This window comes from Cannabis sativa, chromosome 3 (assembly GCF_029168945.1).
Source record: "Cannabis sativa cultivar Pink pepper isolate KNU-18-1 chromosome 3, ASM2916894v1, whole genome shotgun sequence".
NCBI classification, from domain to species: Eukaryota; Viridiplantae; Streptophyta; class Magnoliopsida; order Rosales; family Cannabaceae; genus Cannabis; species Cannabis sativa.
The window spans coordinates 47798651-47820969 of record NC_083603.1 but is presented as its reverse complement, the minus strand read 5'-3'; the positions used below and the strand labels follow the sequence as shown (position 1 = coordinate 47820969).

Sequence of the window (22319 nt, the reverse complement as noted above, 5' to 3'; positions counted from 1 at the left end):
GTATGAAGACTTGCCAACCTTTTGCTTCCTTTGTGGTGTTCTTGGACACTCTGAGAAGTTCTGCGAAAAGCTTTTTGACACACCAAAGGATCAACTCGTTCAAGAATATAGCCTTGAGTTAAAAGCGGCACCGAGAAGAAGAAACTACGCTGATGGCTCACGGTGGTTGAAGTCAGGTCTGGCAGTTAAGAACCTCTCCGGGGCAAGCAGTTCACAAGGTGGTGGCCGTAGCAACCAAATTCCATCATTCCGAGAGAATCAAGGAAGAGCTACAAATCAGGTATCTCCATTAATGTCCCATGATTCACGTACTGTCAATGTTAATGTAGTGTTGGAAAAATCCCATGATTTAAGGAAGGATAATGGGAATGAGGTGGTGGCGCCAACTGGGGTAGATTTGAATTCAGGTTTGACTTTTATTGATAATAAAAGAAGGAGAATGGACTTGGAAAAGGAAATTGGGCTTACTGAGACACATGAGAATGAGTTGGGCCGTGTGGGGATTAGTAATAGTCAAGGAGTCAAAAATATGGATATTTCTAACTTGGATGACAATGATACTACAGCCCCTGATACGGTTTCAAAAAACATGCTCGAGGCGGGTGCTGGTTTCCAGGCCCGCCAAGAATTATGAATGTGTTGAGTTGGAATTGTCGGGGGCTTGGGAACCAACAGACTATTCAATTCCTTAAGGAACTTGTTTTTCAAAAGAGACCCGATTTTATTTTCTTGTGTGAAACTAAATGTCATAAGTCAAAAGTGGTGGGCTTGGCCCAATCTTTACAATTTGAAGGTGTCTTTGTGGTTGATGCTATTGGGGCTTCGGGTAGGATTGCTTTTCTTTGGAAAAATAAGGATAATGGTACTTTGTTGGGTTACTCTAATAATCATATTGATCTTCAAATATCAATATCTTCTACAACTCCGGATTGGCGACTCACTGGTTTTTATGGAGAACCAAATCGTAATAAAAGAAGTGAATCTTGGGCATTGCTTCAAAGCCTCAAAGACCGGTCTCCACTCCCTTGGTGTGTTATAGGGGATATCAATAATATTGTTCGTCAAGAAGACAAGAGGGGTGGGCGTCCTTACCCCCATTGGCTGTTAACTGGGTTCCAACAAACTCTGTTGCATTGCGGATTGGAAGATCTTGAGCTGCAAGGTCATCAGTTCACTTGGGAAAAAGGTAGAGCCACAAATGCATGGATTGAGGTACGTCTTGATAGAGCATTAGTTTCTAATTCTTGGAGTCAGATTTTTCATTCGGTTGTGCTCTCTAATTTGGGATTTGCTACTTCGGATCATTCTCCTTTGTTTCTTGAACCCGTTGCGATTAATAATTTTACTCCTAATCATCGATTTCGGTTCGAAAATTCATGGTTAAAAGAGCCTTTCTATTTGGAAATTGTGCGTGATGTTTGGTCTCAAGAACAAAATGAAAGCATCTCTCATAAACTCAAGCTTTGTGCCGAGAGACTATCTACTTGGGGTAAGGAATTAACAGGTTCTCTCAATCAACGAATAAAGCGTCACAAGGCTGATTTGAAGAAACTCCATGGCTTACGGGACTCCATTTCAGTTCAGAGGTATGCCGAGATTAAAAAGAAGCTTTATGAAGCTCTTGACCAAAGAGAAAGTTATTGGAAGCAAAGGGCTAAACAGTTTTGGTTAAGGGAGGGTGATCAAAATAGCAATTATTTTCATAAGGCTGCTAGTAATAGAAAGAGGAATAATCAGTTGAATGAGCTTCGCGATGCTAATGGAAATTGGGTTTCATCGGATTCGGGTTTGCAATCTATTGTAGCCGACTATTTCAACAATTTATTCACATCTTCGGGTAGCGTTTGTGCAGAAGTGGTCGATTGTGTGTCTACTACAGTGTCAGATGTTGTTAATATGGAACTTTGTCAAGCAGTTTCAGAAGAGGAGGTTCGAAAAGCAGTCTTCCAAATGCACCCTGATAAGAGCCCGGGACCTAACAGGATGACTCCTGCTTTCTTTCAAAAGTGCTGGCCGATCGTGGGAGATAAAGTTGTGGAAAATGTGCGTTGCTTCTTTGAACATGGAACTCTTGCTGATCATTGTGGGGATGCTAATGTTGTTCTTATTCCAAAGACGAGAAACCCAGAGCGTATGTCTGATCTTCGGCCTATTGCCTTATGTAATGTCTTGTTCAAGATCATCACAAAAGTCATGGTTAATAGAATGAAACCGTTCATGGATTCCATCATCTCTGAAAATCAAAGTGCCTTTATCCCAGGTAGATTAATCTCCGACAACATTCTTGTTTCTTTTCAGATTTTACACTATCTAAAGAGGAAACGTAAAGGTAAGGAAGGTTTCATGGCTCTAAAACTTGACATGAGTAAGGCGTACGATCGAATCGAATGGGATTTTCTTGAGGCAATGCTTCGAAAGCTCGGCTTTATTGAGAATTGGATTCAGCTTGTCATGAAGTGTGTGAAATCGGCTAACTATTGTGTGACTCATGGTAATAATGAAGTTGGCCCAATCATTCCTACAAGAGGTATAAGGCAGTGTGACCCTTTATCCCCATATCTATTTATCCTTTGTGCTGAAGGTTTTACAGCTTTACTGAGGAAATACGAACAAAATGGTTGGCTTCATGGGTGTAAAGTGGGGAATGGTGCTCCTAGAGTATCCCATATGCTTTTTGCAAACGATAGCTACCTATACTGCAAGGCTACTAAAACTGAGGCACAGCGGATTATTGAAGTGCTATCCAAGTTTGAACTTGCTTCTGGTCAGAAGGTGAATCTAGCTAAATGTTCAATCTTTTATAGTGCTAATACTTTGAATTCTATGAAAGATCGAATCAATTCCATCTTGGGTATGGTCACGGCTACTGAAGGAAGCTTGTACTTGGGTTTACCTAGCTCTATGGGAAGAAAGAAGTCGGCAGCCTTGGGATTTTTGAAAAACAAAGTGAAGAGTAGACTCCTAGGTTATGGTACAAAGTTCCTTTCAAGGGCAGGGAAAGAAATTTTGATCAAAACGGTTGCACAAGCTCTCCCAAGCTATGCCATGAGTGTGTTTTTGATCCCGCAAGAGGTCACACGAGATATGGAAAGCTTGATGTCCAAGTTCTGGTGGCAATCATCAAACAATTCTCCATCAGGTATTCATTGGATGTCATGGAAAAAGCTTTGCAAACATAAAACTAAAGGAGGCATGGGGTTTCAGAATTTGAGAAGTTTTAACTTGGCTCTTTTGGGAAAGCAAGGGTGGCATTTGCTCACTAAACCAGAAACTCTTGTTTCAAGAATTTTTAAAGCAAGGTATTATCCTCGTGGTACTTTTTTCACTGCTGAAATTGGAAATAACCCAAGTTATGTTTGGCGTAGTGTTCTTGAAGCTCGTCAACTTTTGACTCATGGGGTTTGTTGGTCAATTGGTAATGGCACTTCTATTTCAGTTCTTGGTGAACCGTGGCTTCCAGACTCTCAAAACCCATTTGTGTCCTCTTCACATCCTGCTCTTCAAAGTGCCAAAGTTTGTAATTTAATGGCAATGGATGGCTCGGGTTGGGAAGAAGAAATAGTAGCAGATTTGTTTCTCGAGCGAGACCAAAATCTGATCTTGTCCATTCCTCTTCAGTTTGGTCATGACCGAGATCACCTTACATGGAAGGGTGAGATTTCTGGGTGGTATACTGTTAAAAGTGCCTATAGATTTGCTCAAGAGATTAATGGGGAAGATGTTCAAGATGGTGATGTTGCTGCAACTTCTTGGAAAAAATTTTGGGCAGTGAAGTCACCTCCGAAGATGAAAAACATGGTGTGGAAGGCCTGCCAAGGTTGTCTTCCAACCATGACTCAGTTGCGAATGAGGCGTGTGGATGTGTCTCTGGTCTGCCCTGTTTGTAACAACCAGAAGGAGACAACATTTCATGCTCTTGTGTCTTGTCTAGCGGCTGCTCTTTGCTGGAACAGAGTCGGCATTGGTACAGTGATGCACCGGCAGCAGGACAATTTTTTCGACTGGTGCTCTTCGAATTTTCTGGTGTTAGATGCAGATCAGAGGAAACTTTTGATTGCTCTTTGTTGGTCCCTTTGGAATGCAAGGAACAACAGAGTGTGGAATAACAAATTGGTGAGTGTGGAAAGTATAGTGTTGTCGGCAAGAACTTACCTTAATCAATGGCAAACTGCTCAGAGTTTAAATGTTACATACCCGAGTCCTGGTCTAATACCAGGTGACGGTGCTGAACAGTGGCAGCCACCACATGGAGATAGTATTAAGGTTAATGTCGATGCCGCTATATTTGCAAATACAACTCAGTTTGGTTTCGCTTTTGTTGTTCGTAATTCACAAGGTCTATTTGTGGAAGGGGTTACCAAATGTTTCAATGGTTCGGCTACACCAGAATTTGTCGAAGCATTGGGAGTCAAGGAAGCCTTAAGTTGGATCAAGCGCAATCAACCAACTCAAGCTATCCTCGAAACCGACTGCTTAGTGTTTGTTCAAGCCTTGCGTAGTTCAATTGATATGATTTTCATGTTTTGTCAAGTGGTTAATGATTGTAAGGCATTACTTAAAGAACTTCAAAATGTTTCTATCTTTTTTATTAAGCGATCAGCTAATAAAGTGGCTCATAACTTTGCTCGAGCTTCTTTATTCTATCCTGATTGCACCTTCAATTTGGGGTCTGTCCCAGTTGATTTGTTACCTACTTTGGTAGCTGAATTCAATGGTTAATAAAATGTTGATTTTCCATTAAAAAAAAAGTATTTTTAAACCGAAATCTTTTATCAACAAAATTAGTAGGATTATTATTATTATTATTATTATTATTATTATTATTATTATTAAGGACTAGCTTAATAACCCTATGATTTGAGCCATAGAACCCTAAGTGATGCAAAATATTATTTGGAAAAAGATCATACCAAGAATCTAAGAAAACAGCACAGTCAAGCCTCTCACTTATAGATTTATTAGTCTAGGTAAACTTATTACCAACATAAAGCAAATGAAATAACTCAAATTTATTCAAAAAATTAGAGAAAAAAGACATATTAGAAGAATTGGAAACACAACCACCACTTGTATCACTATTTAACTTGTAATTATTAAAATCTTCCATAATGAGCCACAAAAGATTATGAGCATTATAAAATATCTTATGTAAGAGTTCACAAGTTAGATGCTTAAGATGATGAAAGTGGGACATGTGACCTATAAAAACAAGTAATATGCCATATCTTATTGTCATTAAAATATATATTATAGTTTATATGACAAAGCACGCTAGAAATACTCGTGTTGATTTGTAGCGTTAGTCATCATTTCAGAAAGTAGCCAGAGTGACGTACTCGTGTACAAGAGCCATTATTCTGTAGGTGTAAGAACCTAATGGAGGCTTGAAGCGGGGGATGTTATAAAATAGTATCAGAGCCTTGATGTGACAGTCAAAGCCCCATGATCCAAAGGGAAAAGACTGGGAGTTGTGCAAGCCCACATCGCCTGGGGAAGGTCATGTGTGATGATTTTAAGACTGTGTAGGTATGGGACTACATAGTTGCAGAGGGCTTAAATGGATTGATTGGTACTACCTATATCAACAAGGTGCATCTTGTTTTTTGGTAGCCCATCACGAAAGAACTCTACAGTTAAGCGTGCTCAACCTGGGATAATTTCAGAATGGGTAACCTCTTGGGAAGTTTTTCCAAGAAGTGTGCAACTGAGGATAAAGCACGCTAAAAATAATCGTGTTGGTTTGTAGGGTCAGTCATTATTCCATGAAGCAGCCAAAGTGACGTACTCATGTATAAGAGCCATCATTCCAAGGGTGTAAGGGCCCAATGGAGGCTTGAAGCGGGGGACATTACAAATGGTATTAGAGCCTTGACCTAGCCAGAAATGTGGTCGATGAACGTTAGACCCCCAAAAGGGGGGGTGATTGTGACAGTCAGAACCCCGTGATCCGAAGGGGAAAGATTGGGAGCTGTGCAATCCCATATCGCCTGGGGAAGGTCATGTGTGATGATTCTGAGACTGTGTAGATATGTGATTACATAGTTGAAGAGGGCTTAAATAGATTGGTTAGTACTACCTATATCAATAGGTGCATCTTGTTTTTCAGTAGCCCATCACAAAAGAACTCTACGGTTAAGCGTGTTTGACCTGGGATAATTTCAGGATGGGTGACCTCCTAGAAAATTTTTCCAGGAAGTGTGCGAGTGAGGAAAAGTACGCTGGAAACACTCGTGGTGGTTTGTGTTGGGAATTATTTTACCAGGATCTAGACTTACTAACATGTATGTTGTTTAACACCCTAAATATGAAATTCTCTAAAACAATGGAAAACACATATAAATAACACCCTAAATATATGAAATTCTCTAAAACAATGGAAAACACATATAGAGTTAAGAAACCTTACATTGATGGCAGCAGAATAATATTTCTCATTCCACTTAGATCTCTAACCCTTGTTCTTTTCTGCCACATAGTATTATCAAGATCTGAGCTCGATACTCCTTTAGGTATTAGATTTTTCACAGTCTTACACACTATGATTGAGTACGTGACTTGGGCATGTAGTCTTTCACTATAAGGCTCAAAATTATGAAGAAGGAGATAGGGAGATTTGATGTAACACCCTAACTAACAAAGGCGTATTACGTGATTTTTAAACATGTTGTGCAGCTCGTTGCTAATCAACGAGGTTTATGGAAAACGTGATTAATTAAAATTTTTGCTTTTTAATTAAACTTGTAAAATATTTATACAAAAGACTCGGGATCGCGATTACAAAATCATTTACAAAAGTTTACTGTTTATACAAAATATTTGTCGCCTAGCGACTAGTTACAAAAATAGCCTTGCTGTCCCGATGATCGTACGCTCCAGGCCTAACCGCCCCAACATGTACAATCTTCATAGGCTCGTTCACGGTCCATCAGCTCTTTACATACACATAAACATAGCACTGTGAGTCGACAGACTCAGTAAGAAAAGCATAATAATACTCATACATAAATCCCGGTCATGATCAGACGCCCATACCCCTGATCATAACCCTAACTGCCGTGTCCAACACGATACTGAGTCCCCCTAACTGCCGTGTCCAACACGGTGCATCGAGTTCCGAACGTTCATAGGGACGGTACTATTGACAAGTAACGACTGATCGGTCGAACCGGTCATACTCCGGCTGCTGGTCATACTCCAGCCTGTACCGACATGTTACAGTATCAGCCTGATCGGTCGAACCGGTCATACTCCGGCTGCTGGTCATACTCCAGCCTATACCGACGTGATACGTCAAATAGTACGGAACCACCAACCTAAGTATCAGCCTAATCGGTCGAACCAGTCATACTCCGGCTGCTGGTCATACTCCAGCCTGTACCGATGTGATACAGTGTCAGCCTAATCGCTCGAACCAGTCATACTCCGGTTGCTGGTCATACTCCAGCCTGTACCGACGTGACACAGTTGGATGGTTCGAAGCCAACATACATATCTAATGTAATCTAACAGGCTTCCTACATGCACGCTAAACATGTAATCTACATATGCATACTGTTATACTAATCTTACCTGGATTCTAAATTCAGGTGTGCCGGTCAACCTGACTGGAACTATATGCGCGGCGGATTACAGGCTCCTAAACCATAAAAATCACAACACTATAAGTGATACGCTAAATCACTTCCCGAGGACTTAAACTAGGAACTAAAAGTTTCCCTATCGATAAAAAGCATGGAAATACCCCAAAAACATAAAATCGAGGAAAACTAGGGTTCCTGAATTTTCCCCAACCGGTAGACCGGTTGCCCAACCGGAATTCCGGTTCTGGAAAATTTCAGAACCCCATTCGGAATTCCGGATGCACAAGCGGAATTCCGGTTCCTCGCAGGCAGAACTTCAAAAATTCACACAATGCTCAAATCAACTCCAAACCAAACCAAAACTTCCAGACCTGTTCTAAACATCCTATAGAACAAATCTAAAGCATCAAACTCACCCAGAAAGCACATAAACAAAAATCACCATTAAAGCTCAAGCTTTGAGTTCTAAACTCAAACTTGGTTAAACCTAGATAACATGCAACCAAACTAGCTTAAATCTACTTAATCAAGCATAAAATAACCTCTGAAAATAGAAGCAAACATCAACAGCAAGTATACTACAGATTCAAGACATTTCTTTGAAAAATTATATTTTTGAGCTAAAAAAATTCCAAGCTTGAAACAAAGCAAATATCATGCATTACTAACAGCTTAAATAACTTCAAATTATCATGCTTACATCTCTGAAAATATCAACAAAATACAGCAGCAACAACATCCAAAATATCAAGCATGCAACACACTAAATTCAACAAAATTCAACAAATTTTTAAGAAGAAGAGATGAGGAGCTAACCTAGCTTAGATTGAACACAAAAGAGGATGAAATCACAAGAAAAAATCCAATTCCTTTGCTGCACCATGAGGCCGAAAGAGAGAGGAAAAGAGAGAGAGAGTTTTCCAAATTTTTCTATTTTCTCTAACTTTGAAATTTTGAAAAGTAAAATGAAATAAAATAAGGGATTCTAACTATTCTTTTCAGCCAACAAATAATTAAAATAAACACATAAAATTCATTTACTAAGTCCACTAAAGGACAAATTATCATTGGGGCAAAAAGACCATTTTGCCACTCCTCATTAAAATAACATAAATAACACTAAAGGGGTATTTTTGGGAAATTCTAAATTCCCGGCCATTCCCGACATTCCCAATGTCTAATAAACCGTCCCAAACTACTAACATACTAAGTTGTGATTTTACTGAGCCAAACACCGAGTTCCATGATACCGGGCACCGGAATGCAAAATTATGGAAACTACTACATGACATAAAAATGCATCTCTGAATTCAATAATAACAGTATAATAAATTATTTAAATAGCTATAAATAATTTCATAATTAAACGTGATTAACTGCTAATTTCCAAATTAAACTAAGCGGTCTTTACATTTGAATTCTATAGAAGGAGGTTCTCAAGTCTCTAGTTGTCTGACAAAGAATGAAAACTAGAATGACTTTGGTTGGATGAGAATGAGAACCATCTTATTCCTTATATAGGATTTCTCCTAGGGTTAGATTTAAATTATATGGCATTAAAAAATTGATAAAAATTGGCTAAAATTACTCTTAAGTGGTCGGGCATAAGATGGGCCCCACTAAAGTAGAATTTTACCATTTTATTCAACACTTAATCCTTTCTTTCACAAATGCCATATTTTCTAACTTCAATCCTTTAAATTTCAAAACTATTTATTTAATAATTATAATTAATTATCAAATAAAATTATCATTTAATTTATTTATTTATTTATTAATTAGACTTAATAAAGTCTCTCAATTAACAAATAAACCTTAAAATCTCTTTTCTTTACAATTAAGTCATTGCTTAGTGAAAATTCATAAATAAGAGATAGTCTAATTTTAAAATTATAATTGATTAATTAAAACCAATTCACTGAGTCTTACAAGTAGTATTATCTCAACTAGTGTGAGAACCATGTGCCTATATAACCAAGCTTCTAATAAGTAGATCTAGAACTTACCAAGTAAATTTTCTAACTTAGTAATTCCTCCTTGCGCCACTATAGATTCAGAATTGTACTCTTAATTATATAGAACGCTCTATATATTCTACAATATAGATACGCTATGAATTATCCATTGTTCTAATCCAAATAATCAAAAATTATCTATAGATGATTTACATAAAGTAGGGACAAATTTATCGTTCCACCCCTCAACGTACTTTATCCTTAAAATATTTAGCTTTCGATAAATAATATTTTGGTAAACTAATATAATTACTGAAATAAGAGCTCTTCCATTTATCTCTATTAAGCCAAGCTCTTCCTGTATCTATGATTAGCGCTCTCACTCAATTGTGCTATCATGTTCCCAAGAAGTGTGCAAGTGAGGACAAAGCATGCTGGAAACACTCGTGTTGGTTTGTAGGGTCAGTCATCATTCTATGAAGTTGCCAAAGTGACGTACTCGTGTGTAAGAGTCATCATTCCTGGGTGTAAGGGCCCAATGGAGGCTTGAAGCGGGGACGTTACAAATGGTATTAGAGCCTTGAACCAACTAAAAGTGTGATCGACGAGGATGTCAAACCCTTAAAGAGGGGGTGATTGTGACAGTCAGAGTCCCGTGATTCGAAGGGAAAAGACCGGGAGTTGTGCAATCCCACATCTCTTGGGGAAGCTCATGTGTGATGATTTCTGAAACTGTGTAGGTATGAGACTACATAGTTAAATATGGCTTAAATGGATCGATTGGTACTACGTATATCAATAAGGTGCATTTTGTTTTTCGGTAGCCCATCACGAAATACCTCCACGGTTAAACGTGCTTGACCTGTGATAATTTCAAGATAGGTGATCTCTTAGAAAGTTTTCTCAGGAAGTGTGCGAATAAGGACAAAGCACGCTGGAAACACTCGTATTGGTTTGTAGGGCCAGTCATTATTTTATGAAGCAGTCAAAGTGACATACTCGTATATAAGAGTCATCATTTTGTAAGTGTAAACTTCAATGAAAGCTTATAACGGAGTCATTACAACTTATTTCTTCTAAGTTAAAGATGCTATTCATAAAAAAAAAAAAAAAAAAAGGGGGTTAAAAATGACCTTTTGGTACACTATCTGCTAATAAAACGCAACAAACACAAGAAAAGATGCCAACACAACATCAAATTATTCTTATTGAAAAAAATAAAAATAAATAAGCCATATATGATATGTGACATGACAGTGATCCTTTTTAGGCGAGTAACTGAGCTTTTGGAAGACAGAAAAGTGGCATTTAATCGTATGCTAAAATAGTCACACACTACTCACTGTGTACTATCCTTATTTAATCTCACTAACCACACTTTCTTTCTCAACTCTCTCTCTCCAAACGGCATAAAATGATAAAAGTCTAATTGTTATTATATATTTCTGTGAAATAAATAAAAGAAGCAAGCTTCTTGAACTGGGCTACTTGTTAGATCACAAAGATTCCTCTCACTACCATTCAACTTCTCCTTATCTATCTCTCTACTCAGGTATTTTTTTATTACATTTTATATTTATTTATTTTTAATTTTGTGTTTCAGTTTCAGCCATATTTTTTTTTTTTTTTTTTTGCCTCAAGTCAAAATTTTTTCTTTTTGATTGTTGGATTTTTGTGTGAATAGAACAGGAAAAATAAAAAAGTGTTTTTTTTCCCTTCTGTTTCTCTTTTTATCAGCTTTGAAGTAATGAAGATTATGAAGATGTTACAGAAATAAGTGAACTTTCTGGGCATTGTCGAAAAATGGAGAACCCCAAAACCCTAGAATCTGAAAGCCCAGATGATAAAACCGCGAAAGAGACTTCTGGGTTTTCTGAGTCGAGGGAGTTGGGTGAAAAAAACAATGGGTTAGCTTCCTGTTCCGACATTTCCATTGCAGTGGATGAAACAAAGGTTTTCACAAATAATGATTTGGGGGTTGAAAATGTTGAAGTTGCAACTCAGCTAGTAAAAGCTGAAAATGTTGGTGGTGTGAAGGGAGATGAAAAAGAGGCAGGTTTGGGTTTAATTGGGTCTACATTTGACAAGAAAAATGAGGCTGAAATGGGTTTGTTAAAGTCACAATCAGATGAGGGGAGGAATGAAGATAAACCACTTGTATCAACAGAGATAGCAGTTTCAAGTGGCGGTATATCTCTCTTTGTGGACTTTAGTGGCTCTGCTGGAAATTACATGCACAAGGATGTTAATGTAGAAAATTCTTCTTCTTTGGAAGAGAGCAAAAAGGATATAAAATATGAAAATGGAGAGCAAGGAGCTAGTATTGATAATCAAGACTTGAACTTTTCCGTGGGTGATATTGTATGGGTCCAAACCAAAAATCAAACGTGGTGGCCAGCAAAGATTTGTAATCCTGTGGATGCACCAAAACATGCTGCAAGGACTGGTGAGGGGGACCAGTTTCTAGTGGGGTATTATGGGATCAACCACTTTGCTTGGTGCTGTCCATCTCAGTTAAAGCCATTTCATGAGAACTTTGAGCAAATGAAAAGGGAAACCAAAGCTAGTAGAATCTTTGTTGGAGCTGTGGAGAAAGCTGTTGATGAGTTTGGTGGGCATGTAAAGTTGGAGATGATTTGCTCCTGTGCTTTGTCACGCAATCAACTCACAGCAGCTGAGGAGGGATCATTTGCCAAAGGAGTTGTGAAGTCCAAGCAGAAATCTACTAGACTTGGTGAATTTTCAGTCTCTAAGTTTGAACCTGTAATGTTCCTTGATTGCCTCAAGTATCTTGCAAAAGTTGTTTCGTTGCCTCGCACCTCGCTTGATTTCGCCGTCACACATAATCGGCTTTCGGCCTTCAATCTTTATAATGGCCATACTCAATTGCCTATGCATCTACTTACAGAAAGGGCCAGTGTTGTAGAAGATAAAGTTTCAGTTAAAGACAAAAAAGTTTTCCACGGGATTAGAAGATGCAATAATGCAGAAGAAGGTTCTTGTGATTTAAGTGAAGCCAAGAAGAAAAAGATGAAGAAAAAGTCAGCTGTCAAAGTTGAAGATGGCAAGGGTAAAAAGGAAGACCTGGTTGTTTTATGCAAATCTACACCAACAAAGGGAACTGAAGGGAGCATAGGAGATGTTAGTGGGAAAAAGAGAATGATTGAAAAAGGATTTGATTCAAGAGAACGAAAGAAGAGCAGATACTTGTCTTATCCTTATGTAAGCTGGGAGAAGAAAGACTCATCAACTGGAACAAAAGATCCTCCAGAAGAAAATGTTGGTGATGACCAAAATATGGTGTCTCCTTTGAATTTAAAATGCAGTGGGGAGAAGTTCTGGAAGAAATGGTACAGGGGTTTTTCTGGTGAGGGTAACATACCTGGCAGTTCAGAGTTAATAAGTGTAGCCCCAGCTGAGTTGCTATGTGAAATTCGTTCTGCTGCTGTGGATTGCTTACATCCAAATGGTAGTAATAAGTTTAATCTCATTGGTTGGACTTTTTCTAGGTTCAGGACTTCTGTGTATCATGATGAAGTTGCTGATGAAATATGTACAAAAAATGTAATCGGTCGAAATGAGTTGAATGCTGCTGAAGCCTGCTTGTCTGCAAATAATGTAGAGGAGGGAAAGTGTTTGTCCAAGACAAAGAGAACCAAGAAAAAAGAAGCTTCTAAGCATTCTGTCTGTTCGCCAGATGCGATTGGGAGTGCAGAAATTAATGTAGAGGAGGACAAGCGAAATTCCAAACCGAAGAGAACCAAGAGAAAAGAAGCATCTAAGCATTCTACTGTCTGCTTGCCAGATGCGATTGGGAGTGCAGAAAATAATGTAGAGGAGGACAAGTGTAATTCCAAACCGAAGAGAACCAAGAGAAAAGAAGCTTCTAAGCATTCTACTGTTTGCTCGCCAGACAAGATTGGAAGTGCAGAAAATAATTTAGAGGAGGACAAGTCTAATTCCAAGCCAAAGAGAACCGCGAAAAAAGAAGCTCCTAAACATTCTGTCTGCTCGCTTGATGTGATTGGAAATGCAGAAAATAGTGTGCAGGATGTAAAGGAGAATGAGAGCCTCGATCTGTCATCAAAGGAAAATTTGAAAACAACTCCTGTTTCTGGGCTGTTAGATGTGAATACAAGCGTTGCCACAGATAGCGTGTCGGTAAAAGATGCCTTGGAGATGGGCTCCTACAATAAAGTCAAGCGGAGGAGAAAGAAGAAAGTGGAAGAAGTGCATTTGGAGCATCATCAGACAAATCAAACAACTGGTATACCTGATTTGAATGGAAACATTGTATCAAGTGTTATGGTTGATGGTCCACAGGTTATGAACAGTGTTGTAACAAGCAGTGTGGTTGAGGATCCACATGTTAAGAACACTGTTGTATCAAGTGGTATGGTTGATGATCCACAGGTTACGAACACTGTTGTATCAAGTGGTATGGTTGATAATCCACAGGTTACGAACACTGTTGTATCAAGTGTTATGGTTGATTATCCACAGGTTAAGAACACTGTTGTATCAAGTGTTATGGTTAATAATCCAAAGGTTATGGGCAGTGTGGCTAAAGAAAGTAACCTGGAGCTGCTGATGAAAATGGAGAAAGGTGCTCTTTTAGGGAATTCAAATGCTAATGTCACTCTTAACTTGATGGATATGCATAGAAACAATGCTCAACCTGGTACCCTGGTGGTTGATCTGAGGGTTCCTGTTGCAGCACCCATTCAACAAGATTTTACTTCACATAATGGCCCTCCTAGGTTTGGACTGTTGGACAAAGATGGAAAAATTATTGATTCACTTTCTGAACAAGGTAAATCTGCACCGAAAAAGAGAAAGAAAAGGGAGAAAGCAGCTCCAAAAATTATTCCAGATTTAAATGGAACAAACAGCGAATCCAACTCACTGGGCAAGGATTCACAGGCGGTTCTGATTAATGGCGTCACAGTTCCTTCAAAACCTGAGCGGAAAAAGAGAAGAAAACTACAAGCTGCTTTCGAGCCACCAAAAAATATTTCTTTAACTGGAAGACCAGACACTAATGCAAGTTACAATAAAAAAGAAAGTAATGGAAAGACAAAAGGTGCTGCTGCTCTTCTCTTGACTTTCGCTGCTGGAGTTCCAGTGCCTTCAAGAGAAGATTTGATCTCAACATTTTGCAAGTATGGACCATTGAAAGAATCAGGAACTATGTTGTTAAAAGACCCGGGTAGTGCTCAAATTGTGTTCACCAGAAGTATTGATGCTAGAGGAGCATTGCAGAGTATAGAGAAAAACAACCCTTTTGGTTCAACCCTGATTAACTACCGGCTCCATGATCTTTCTGCCGCTTTCAAAGTAGCGAAACCCGGTCAAGCTTCTACCGCAACAACTATAGCAACATCTTCAGTAATGGAGGGATCTCAAGCACAAGCACCTGGATCAGTTCCTCTTGACTTTATAAGACAGAATCTTCAGATGATGACATCAATGCTGGAGAAATCAGGGAACAATCTTTCTCCAGAGATGAGAACCAAGTTAGAGGGTGAAATAAAAGGCCTCCTGAATAAGGTGAGCTCCATTTCTGGTTAGCTTGGATGGAGTTTAAATGCTTTTTCTTAGGGTAGTTTTGTTCTTGGGTTTTGTAATAAAACTATTTCTTTGTTAGCTATAGCTACCGCTGTTTTGCCCCCTGTTTACTTGGGCTCTCTCCATCTTGATATTTAGTTAGAATTGGTATGTTTTTTTTTAATAACTGATTCCTCCTTCATTTGAGAGAGCACATAAGTCATAAGCGATGGCTCTTAAACTAAAGGATGTTGTTGTAACACCTTGCAGTTTGGTTAATGTTTAACTTATTAATCTTATCATGTGTTCTTTTCTTATATAATTTATGTTTATGGTAATTATTATTATATTATTTTCTTAGTTCTTGAAGTTGACTAGAGCACACCTTTGGTGATTCTGTGACACTATCATTCATTTTCATGAGTCATTTTCCATTAAGATACTCAATTTTGTTTAAGGACTTGAATATTTTTAATTATAGTACATTCAAAGTCAATTTTTTGAATTTTAAGTTGTGTTGATAAGAGCAAAGACAAGCTTAAAGCTTATATTTGTAATGTAATATAATGTAATAATAACTAAATGGTAGTGTCTCCTCCTGCAGTGGTTTTTGCAGCAGCCATTGGAGTGTGGTGTTTGTTGTTGTTTTGTTGGTTTTTTTTTTTTTTTTTGAATAAAGTTTATCTTTTTTTTAAAAAAAAAAAAAAAATCAATTTTTTTTTTTAAAATTATAATAAGTTAAGGACAAATTCCAAATCTAAAATTCAAAAATGTATTCTCTTTCACTTTTTTTTTTTTCAAAGGTTTAAGGTAATTAAAATTTGTTATTGATTATTTGTTCCTTAGATTAGGACATTTAAATTAAAAAAAACTCAAAAAATAGTCTTTTAGAATCTAAAAACAAATATAATTGGCTCGACACTAAAAAGTAAAGTTGTGTTGAAATTTAAGAGTGAAAAAGTAATGTGCCAAAATTTAATTGAAGACTATGGTAGGATTTATATCCAAAACTCACATAATTATGTATAACTCAAGTGGGTGTGTAAAGATAACCATATATTTATATGGGTGCCCTATTAACTACTTAAGGAACTATAATGAGATGGTTAATTAACCAATAAGCTTGAGTCGCATGAATGCACTCTCTACTAATCACCATTCACTAGTATTGTTGTTGGTTTAGTTTGGTTTATTGTTTGCTTTCCTTTTTTTTTTTTTTCTTTTGATTGTGTTGTGACAAGTTCTAAGACCAAGAAGATGAATCTAACACACAATGGATAATCAAGATGTAATGATTTTTCTTATTATCAATTAAAAGAGCATTTGATTGTATTAATTAAATACATCACACAATCTAAACTAAACACACTTATTTTTGAAAAACTAACAAATTTCCCTAAGTTTCTTATACTCCTCAAAACCCAGTAAAGAATCCTTGACTTTGAGCCAATCGGCCGGTTTTGGCATCATAATGGCTATATAGCCCTCTCTTTCCGCCGATGAATTAAGCAACTGTGGCTGCTTTATCAGTCTATCGTTTACTTCCAACAGAGACCCTTTCACGCAACACCTCACAATGTAAGACCCTTCGTTGGTGCAAACTTTGCAAAGAGCCGAATTCGGCTCTAAAATTTGAGCGTTCCTCTTGCGTTTTCCGGTGACCTTCATCTCGCTTCGATTAGATTTGCCGACATTGAAATCTACGGCCGTGATGCCTCCTCCACCTCCTCCTTCTTGGTCCTTAAAAGCCAGATGCGTCGAAGCCAAACCGATCACGCATAATCCGTTTGCGTGACGATAAACGTACTGATCGTGCCCTGGCTTCAAGAAATCTGGGGCGAAATAGGAGATGAAGTTGGATTGAACAGCCGATGGAGGAGTAGGAGGAAGGTCCCCCACGTTAGGGAGGAGAATCTTATAAATATCTTCTTCTTCTTCTTCTGTGGTTTGATGGTGCTTCACCATTGTAGACTCTGGTAAAGCTGACTGGGTTTCAAACTCCATTGTGTGAAGCTAGGAAGGAAGGAAGGACTAGGAGAGAAATGGGATGCTATAATCAACAATCAATGTACATGTATATACTTTCTAGGTTTATACTATTTTTAACCTAATTCAATAATAAATTTTTTTTAGAAGTGAATAGAATGTATCATTTTATTAATATTAATTTTCCAATTATTGGAGCAATTAATACTCTATTAAGAAATAACCTTATAAAAAAAGTATACCTCTATATATGAATAATTATATCTTAATAAAATATATACATATATTTTGTAAATTTATTTATGTAAAATTAAAAATTTTATTTCAAATTATAATACGGGTATGAACATTATATTTACTCTAAAATAATGTTAATATAATATAGTATTAATGATTATTTATTGTTGTTATTATTACATTGATATTTTTTAGTTTTTTAATTTTTTTTTTCTAGTGTAATTTTATTGAGTTATAACTTCTCAATTAGAATATAATTTATTTAGTCTCAAGTGTATTCTTGGATAGAGATTCTACGGTATTATCAAAGGATACCAAATGAATATGTTCCAAGAATTAGAAACATTATGTATTTAAATTTATTTTTAAAATTAAGCAACTAAGTTCGCGGTGTAGTCCAATTTTTTGTAAATTATATATATATATATATATATATATTATATTTATTAAGTGATATAATTTAAAATATAACATTTTAATGTCTGTATTATAAACAAAATCTTAATATTGAAATTAAAAATATAATCTTAAAATACATAAAAAAGATAATAATTTTGTGACTAATATTAAATAGTAGAATTAACAAAGAAATCGCATGTGCTTTTATAATAAAATAAAGAAAAAAGATAATAGCTTCTTAATTTAATAAACTGAGCTTGTGACTGATGATGTATTTGAGTTGCTCTGTTAGTACTTAGTTGCTATATGGGTTGCTATGTGAATTTTCGTAAAAGTACCAAAAAAAAACTGATTTGAAATGTAAAAATGAAAAAACCCCTAATAATAAAGCATGGATAATAAATATTAAATTGATAAACAACAGTGTAGCCAATACAATAAAAATATTTAAGAGCACTCATAATATTAGATGAGCTATATTAGTAAAAAATAGAGAAGAGAAAAGTAAAAATATGACAAAAAAAAATAGTTTAAATTAGGGGTACACATCGGTCGGTTTAGTTGGGTTATAGTGTATTTTACCAACCTAATACAAATATCAGGTTGTAAATATCTAATTGTAACCCGTCCAATGAAAAAATTAAAAAAGTGTAACTCGCCCAATATTTTTTGTCGGTTTGGTCGGGTTAACCCGTTTAAATCGGTCTTTATTTTTATTTTTTAATTGTTGTTAGTTTTTTGTGTTTAAATAATTGATTTGAAAAAATAAATGTATAGTATATGCCTTTCAAAATTAAAATAGTTATAGTTTAAATTAATGTTAAAAAATAAATATGAATTGAATAAACGTTAAAGTATTAAATAATATTTTTCAAAAAATAGAATAAAAAAATATACTCATATGTAAATTCTAAATTTCAATTTCAATATTCAAATACAATCAAAATTATCAACTATAAATTCTGAATTTTAAAGTAAACACTGTAAAATACAGATTTTAAATGTAAAATAGTTTAACTATTAAACGTAATTTATATATTATGTTATAAATAATTTTAGTAAAAAATATGTAAATCGATTTATTCAGTTTACTTGGGTTATTTGGGCGGGTTAGAATAATATTCAACTCGCCCAATATATTCATTGGACGGTTTGATTTTTTCGTAAAGTTATTCGGATTATATTTTTTGTCAGTTTATTCGATTTGGTTTGGACGGTTTGTTAATTTTTTTGAACAACACTAGTTCTATTAAGTTATTTTAGCTCAAATTTTAAAGAATGCTATAATACTTTCTCTACATGTAGAGAAACACTATTTATTTTTGGGAAATTTGATTTTCTATACTTAGAAAATCAAAAAATTTGATTTCTAAACCAATAATTTAAACCCTAAAAAAACTATACTTTTTTTTTCAAAACCCCAAAAATACCCCCAAACTAAAACTATCTCTCTTTCTCTCTCTATCTAGCCGGTCCCAAGAATCCCACACCCAGGTCCGATGGTCGGACCATGGGGTCCGATGGGGTCCGACCAATCGGACCCAGCGGACCCCAAGGGCCGACCATCGGACCACTCTCTTCCCCTCTCTCTCAAATCGCGGGAAAAAAAAAAAAAAAAAATTAAAGCCGGTCGGACCGTCTGGTCCGACCATCGGACCCTTTCTTCCTCTCTCTCCAAAATCGCAGAAAAAAAAAAAATTAAAAAGACGGTCGGACCTTGGGGGTCCGATGGGTCCGACCATCGGACCCCCAAGGTCCGACCATCGGACCTTTGTCTTCTTCCCTCTCTCAAATCGCAGGAAAAAAAAAAAAGTTTCAGAGACTGGGGTTGCTCTTTCGGGTTGGGGTTGGGGTCGGAGGGGTTGGGGTCGTGGTCGACGGGGGTGAGGGTGGTGATCGGCGTTGGGGTTGACGTGGGTGGGTGAGGGTGGTTCGGGTGAGGGTGGGCGGTTGGGGTGAGATAGAGGGAGAGAGAGATGATGCAGAGAGAGAGAATATTGTGAGGGGGGTATTTTTGGGGTTTTGAAAAAAAAGGAATAGTTTTTTTAGGTTTTAAATTTTTGGTTTAGGGAAAATTTTTTTTGATTTTCTAAGTATAGAAAATCAAATTTCCCTTATTTTTTAAACAATATTTTAATAATATTTTATTATTATGTACTTTATATATATACGGATATTTAAATGAATGTATAAAAAAAATAAAAAATTGATGTATAATGTAATGTGAAAGTTTAAGATAAAATAATAAAAAAATAGAGTTTTGGTGAGCTATTTTAGAAAATAGAGTACATAAGCTGATGTGATTGCTCTAAGCTTTTATCATCAAACTAAATTCTTCAATTGAAATTGAAAGAAACCTAAATTTATAAATTCAAAATTAATTTTACATTACTTCAAAATAATTTATAACACCTTAATATTACTTCAAAATAATTTACAACCCACAACACCTTAATCAAGGCCTAAAAAATTAAATTTCTAAAAACTAATCTAATCTTTAAAAAAAAGTCATTCTAAAATTATTTCTAATCTCTCTATCTGTAATCTATTTCTTTACTTATTTTTCCTAACCGATAAAAAATAATGCGGTAGTCATTTTTATAAAAATAAGTAGTTAACTCTTGATTTATTTTATGTACAAAAAGTAAATCTATTAGAGGACAATAGTCACAATTATAAGCGAAATACGGTGATTACAACTAGTGTGATACAATTAAATAATATAACTTTAATTTGTTATATACTGAAATAATATTTTTTGAGTTATTATTTATTATATTAATAATTTTTTATATTTTTAATTACTGTATTAAAAAGATTAAAATAGTCGCGCGAAGACAACTATATTGCCTTAATTATATATGTATTATATAAATTTATCAATTATTATATTATACATATATATTTTGAGTTCTAATTTAATTTATTTATTTTGAAAAACTGGTATATTTATAATAAATAAATTAATTCAAAGTTCTAATTTATTAGATTTAAATAATTTGTATGATATTAATTTTTGTATTATTAAAATGAAAATAAAAATAAAAATTTACTAGAATAGTTATTTATATTATTAAAAAAATATATCAAAATTTTAAATTTGATAGGATTTTATGAATAAAATTATCATTAAACAAAATACAACCGCATGAGAAGCGCGATTTGTTTCCTAGTTTGTTTAAATGAGAGTTTCAACTCTTATTGTAATACCCAAAGATTAAGGAATCAGATTAGCGAACCCTAACTAGTTAAAAGTGTATTAATGTGGAATTATATTATGATATAATTTAATATATGTGAATTAAACAAATTAATGACATGTTAAGACCCTGTTGGTGAGCTAGGGGAATTTTTGTAATTTTGACCCGGAAAGGGTAAAATTGTAATTTTAATATTATGGCGTGTTTATGGACTATATTATTATATAGTATACTCGCTTTGTCATTTTTCAGGTATTTTCTGACAAGTCGGCGCGGCATAGTCACAATCGGGTATTTCGGGCCGAACCGGGTTCTGGGCCATAGGCAAAAAATTTTTTGGGCCCTTACTATAAAGATACATGGTGTTTTTAAAAATTTCAAAAAAATATGTATATTTTTTAAAAAGAATTTTTTTATTTGGGTCCCTAAAATGAGTGGGTCTTAGACATGGGCCTAGCCCGCCTATGCCTAGGTCTGGCCCTGATAATAACTCAATACACTCTTAAGTATCTTTTTGTCTTTGTATGCCTGCCCTTTTTCAATCTCTGGGTGGTAAATATCTGTAATGTTTATCTCTGGTTCGTTTTTTACATTTATTTTATAGTTGTTCTACCATTTCTTTAACAACTAAATTTGCATAGTCAACAATGTCAAATGGGTTGTTGTTACCTTCTTCTTCTTCTTCTTCTTCTTCTTTTGGTTCTTGTCCATTTGTGTTTGTTTGGCTTGTTAGTGGCACATTTTCAAGCATTGGCAAATATCGCTCAACAGTTGTTGTTCTTGATGTGAAGAATGGTGTGGTAGTAGTTGTTGTGGTGTTGTTGTGTGTGTTGACGCATAATGGGTATGTGGTAAAATCTGTTTCTTTGATCTTTAGTTGCAAGTAAAAGAATAGACTGATATCATTCAATTTTTTAATTGGTAGTATTCTATCTTTGGCTTAGTACTGTATTTGTAGGGTTGTTGTTGTGGGTTCGCATCCCAACAATACCAGTAGCATTTACACCAATTGTTCATACTTGCAATCTGTGGGTATGAATTCTCCATTCGCTTCATAATCAACATAACTCTTTTCTTTTTCCTAGTCTCGTTGCTCTTTATGAAAACTGGTATAGATTTCATGCCCTATAACAATTTCTTAATACAGTAACAATTCAATGACACAATTCAAACAAAAACAATAATAGAACTACTACAAAACAATCATATATAGTGTTATTTTTTTAAAAATCACCCCATGTTTCTCTAGAATGCCTCATTGTCATTGTTGTTATGTGTTTATCGTGAAAATCTGTTCATTAACCCCGAACAACACTAGAACAACGTTGATCTTAAGAAATTTTAATAGAAGAATTATAATAGCTACAATTTGTGCATGATTTTAGTAAAACCCAATTTTAAAATTATAATTGATA

At 35.6% G+C, this 22319-nt stretch overlaps 2 protein-coding genes across 2 annotated transcripts; one reads left to right on the top strand and one right to left on the bottom strand.

The window, feature by feature from the left end:
- The first annotated feature begins 10737 nt into the window (after positions 1-10737).
- On the top strand, positions 10738-15381 carry LOC115709687 (serine/threonine-protein kinase ATM). Its single transcript, XM_030637854.2, has 2 exons — positions 10738-11087; positions 11273-15381. The coding sequence occupies exon 2, from the start codon at positions 11339-11341 to the stop codon at positions 15104-15106; it is 3768 nt and encodes a 1255-aa protein (XP_030493714.2). The 5' UTR covers positions 10738-11087; positions 11273-11338; the 3' UTR covers positions 15107-15381.
- A 979-nt stretch (positions 15382-16360) lies between these two features.
- LOC115709696 (uncharacterized) lies at positions 16361-17209 on the bottom strand. The gene has a single exon (XM_030637864.2). It carries the CDS (start codon positions 17084-17086, stop codon positions 16466-16468), a length of 621 nt encoding a protein of 206 aa, XP_030493724.2. The 5' UTR covers positions 17087-17209; the 3' UTR covers positions 16361-16465.
- Between the last annotated feature and the right edge of the window lie 5110 nt (positions 17210-22319).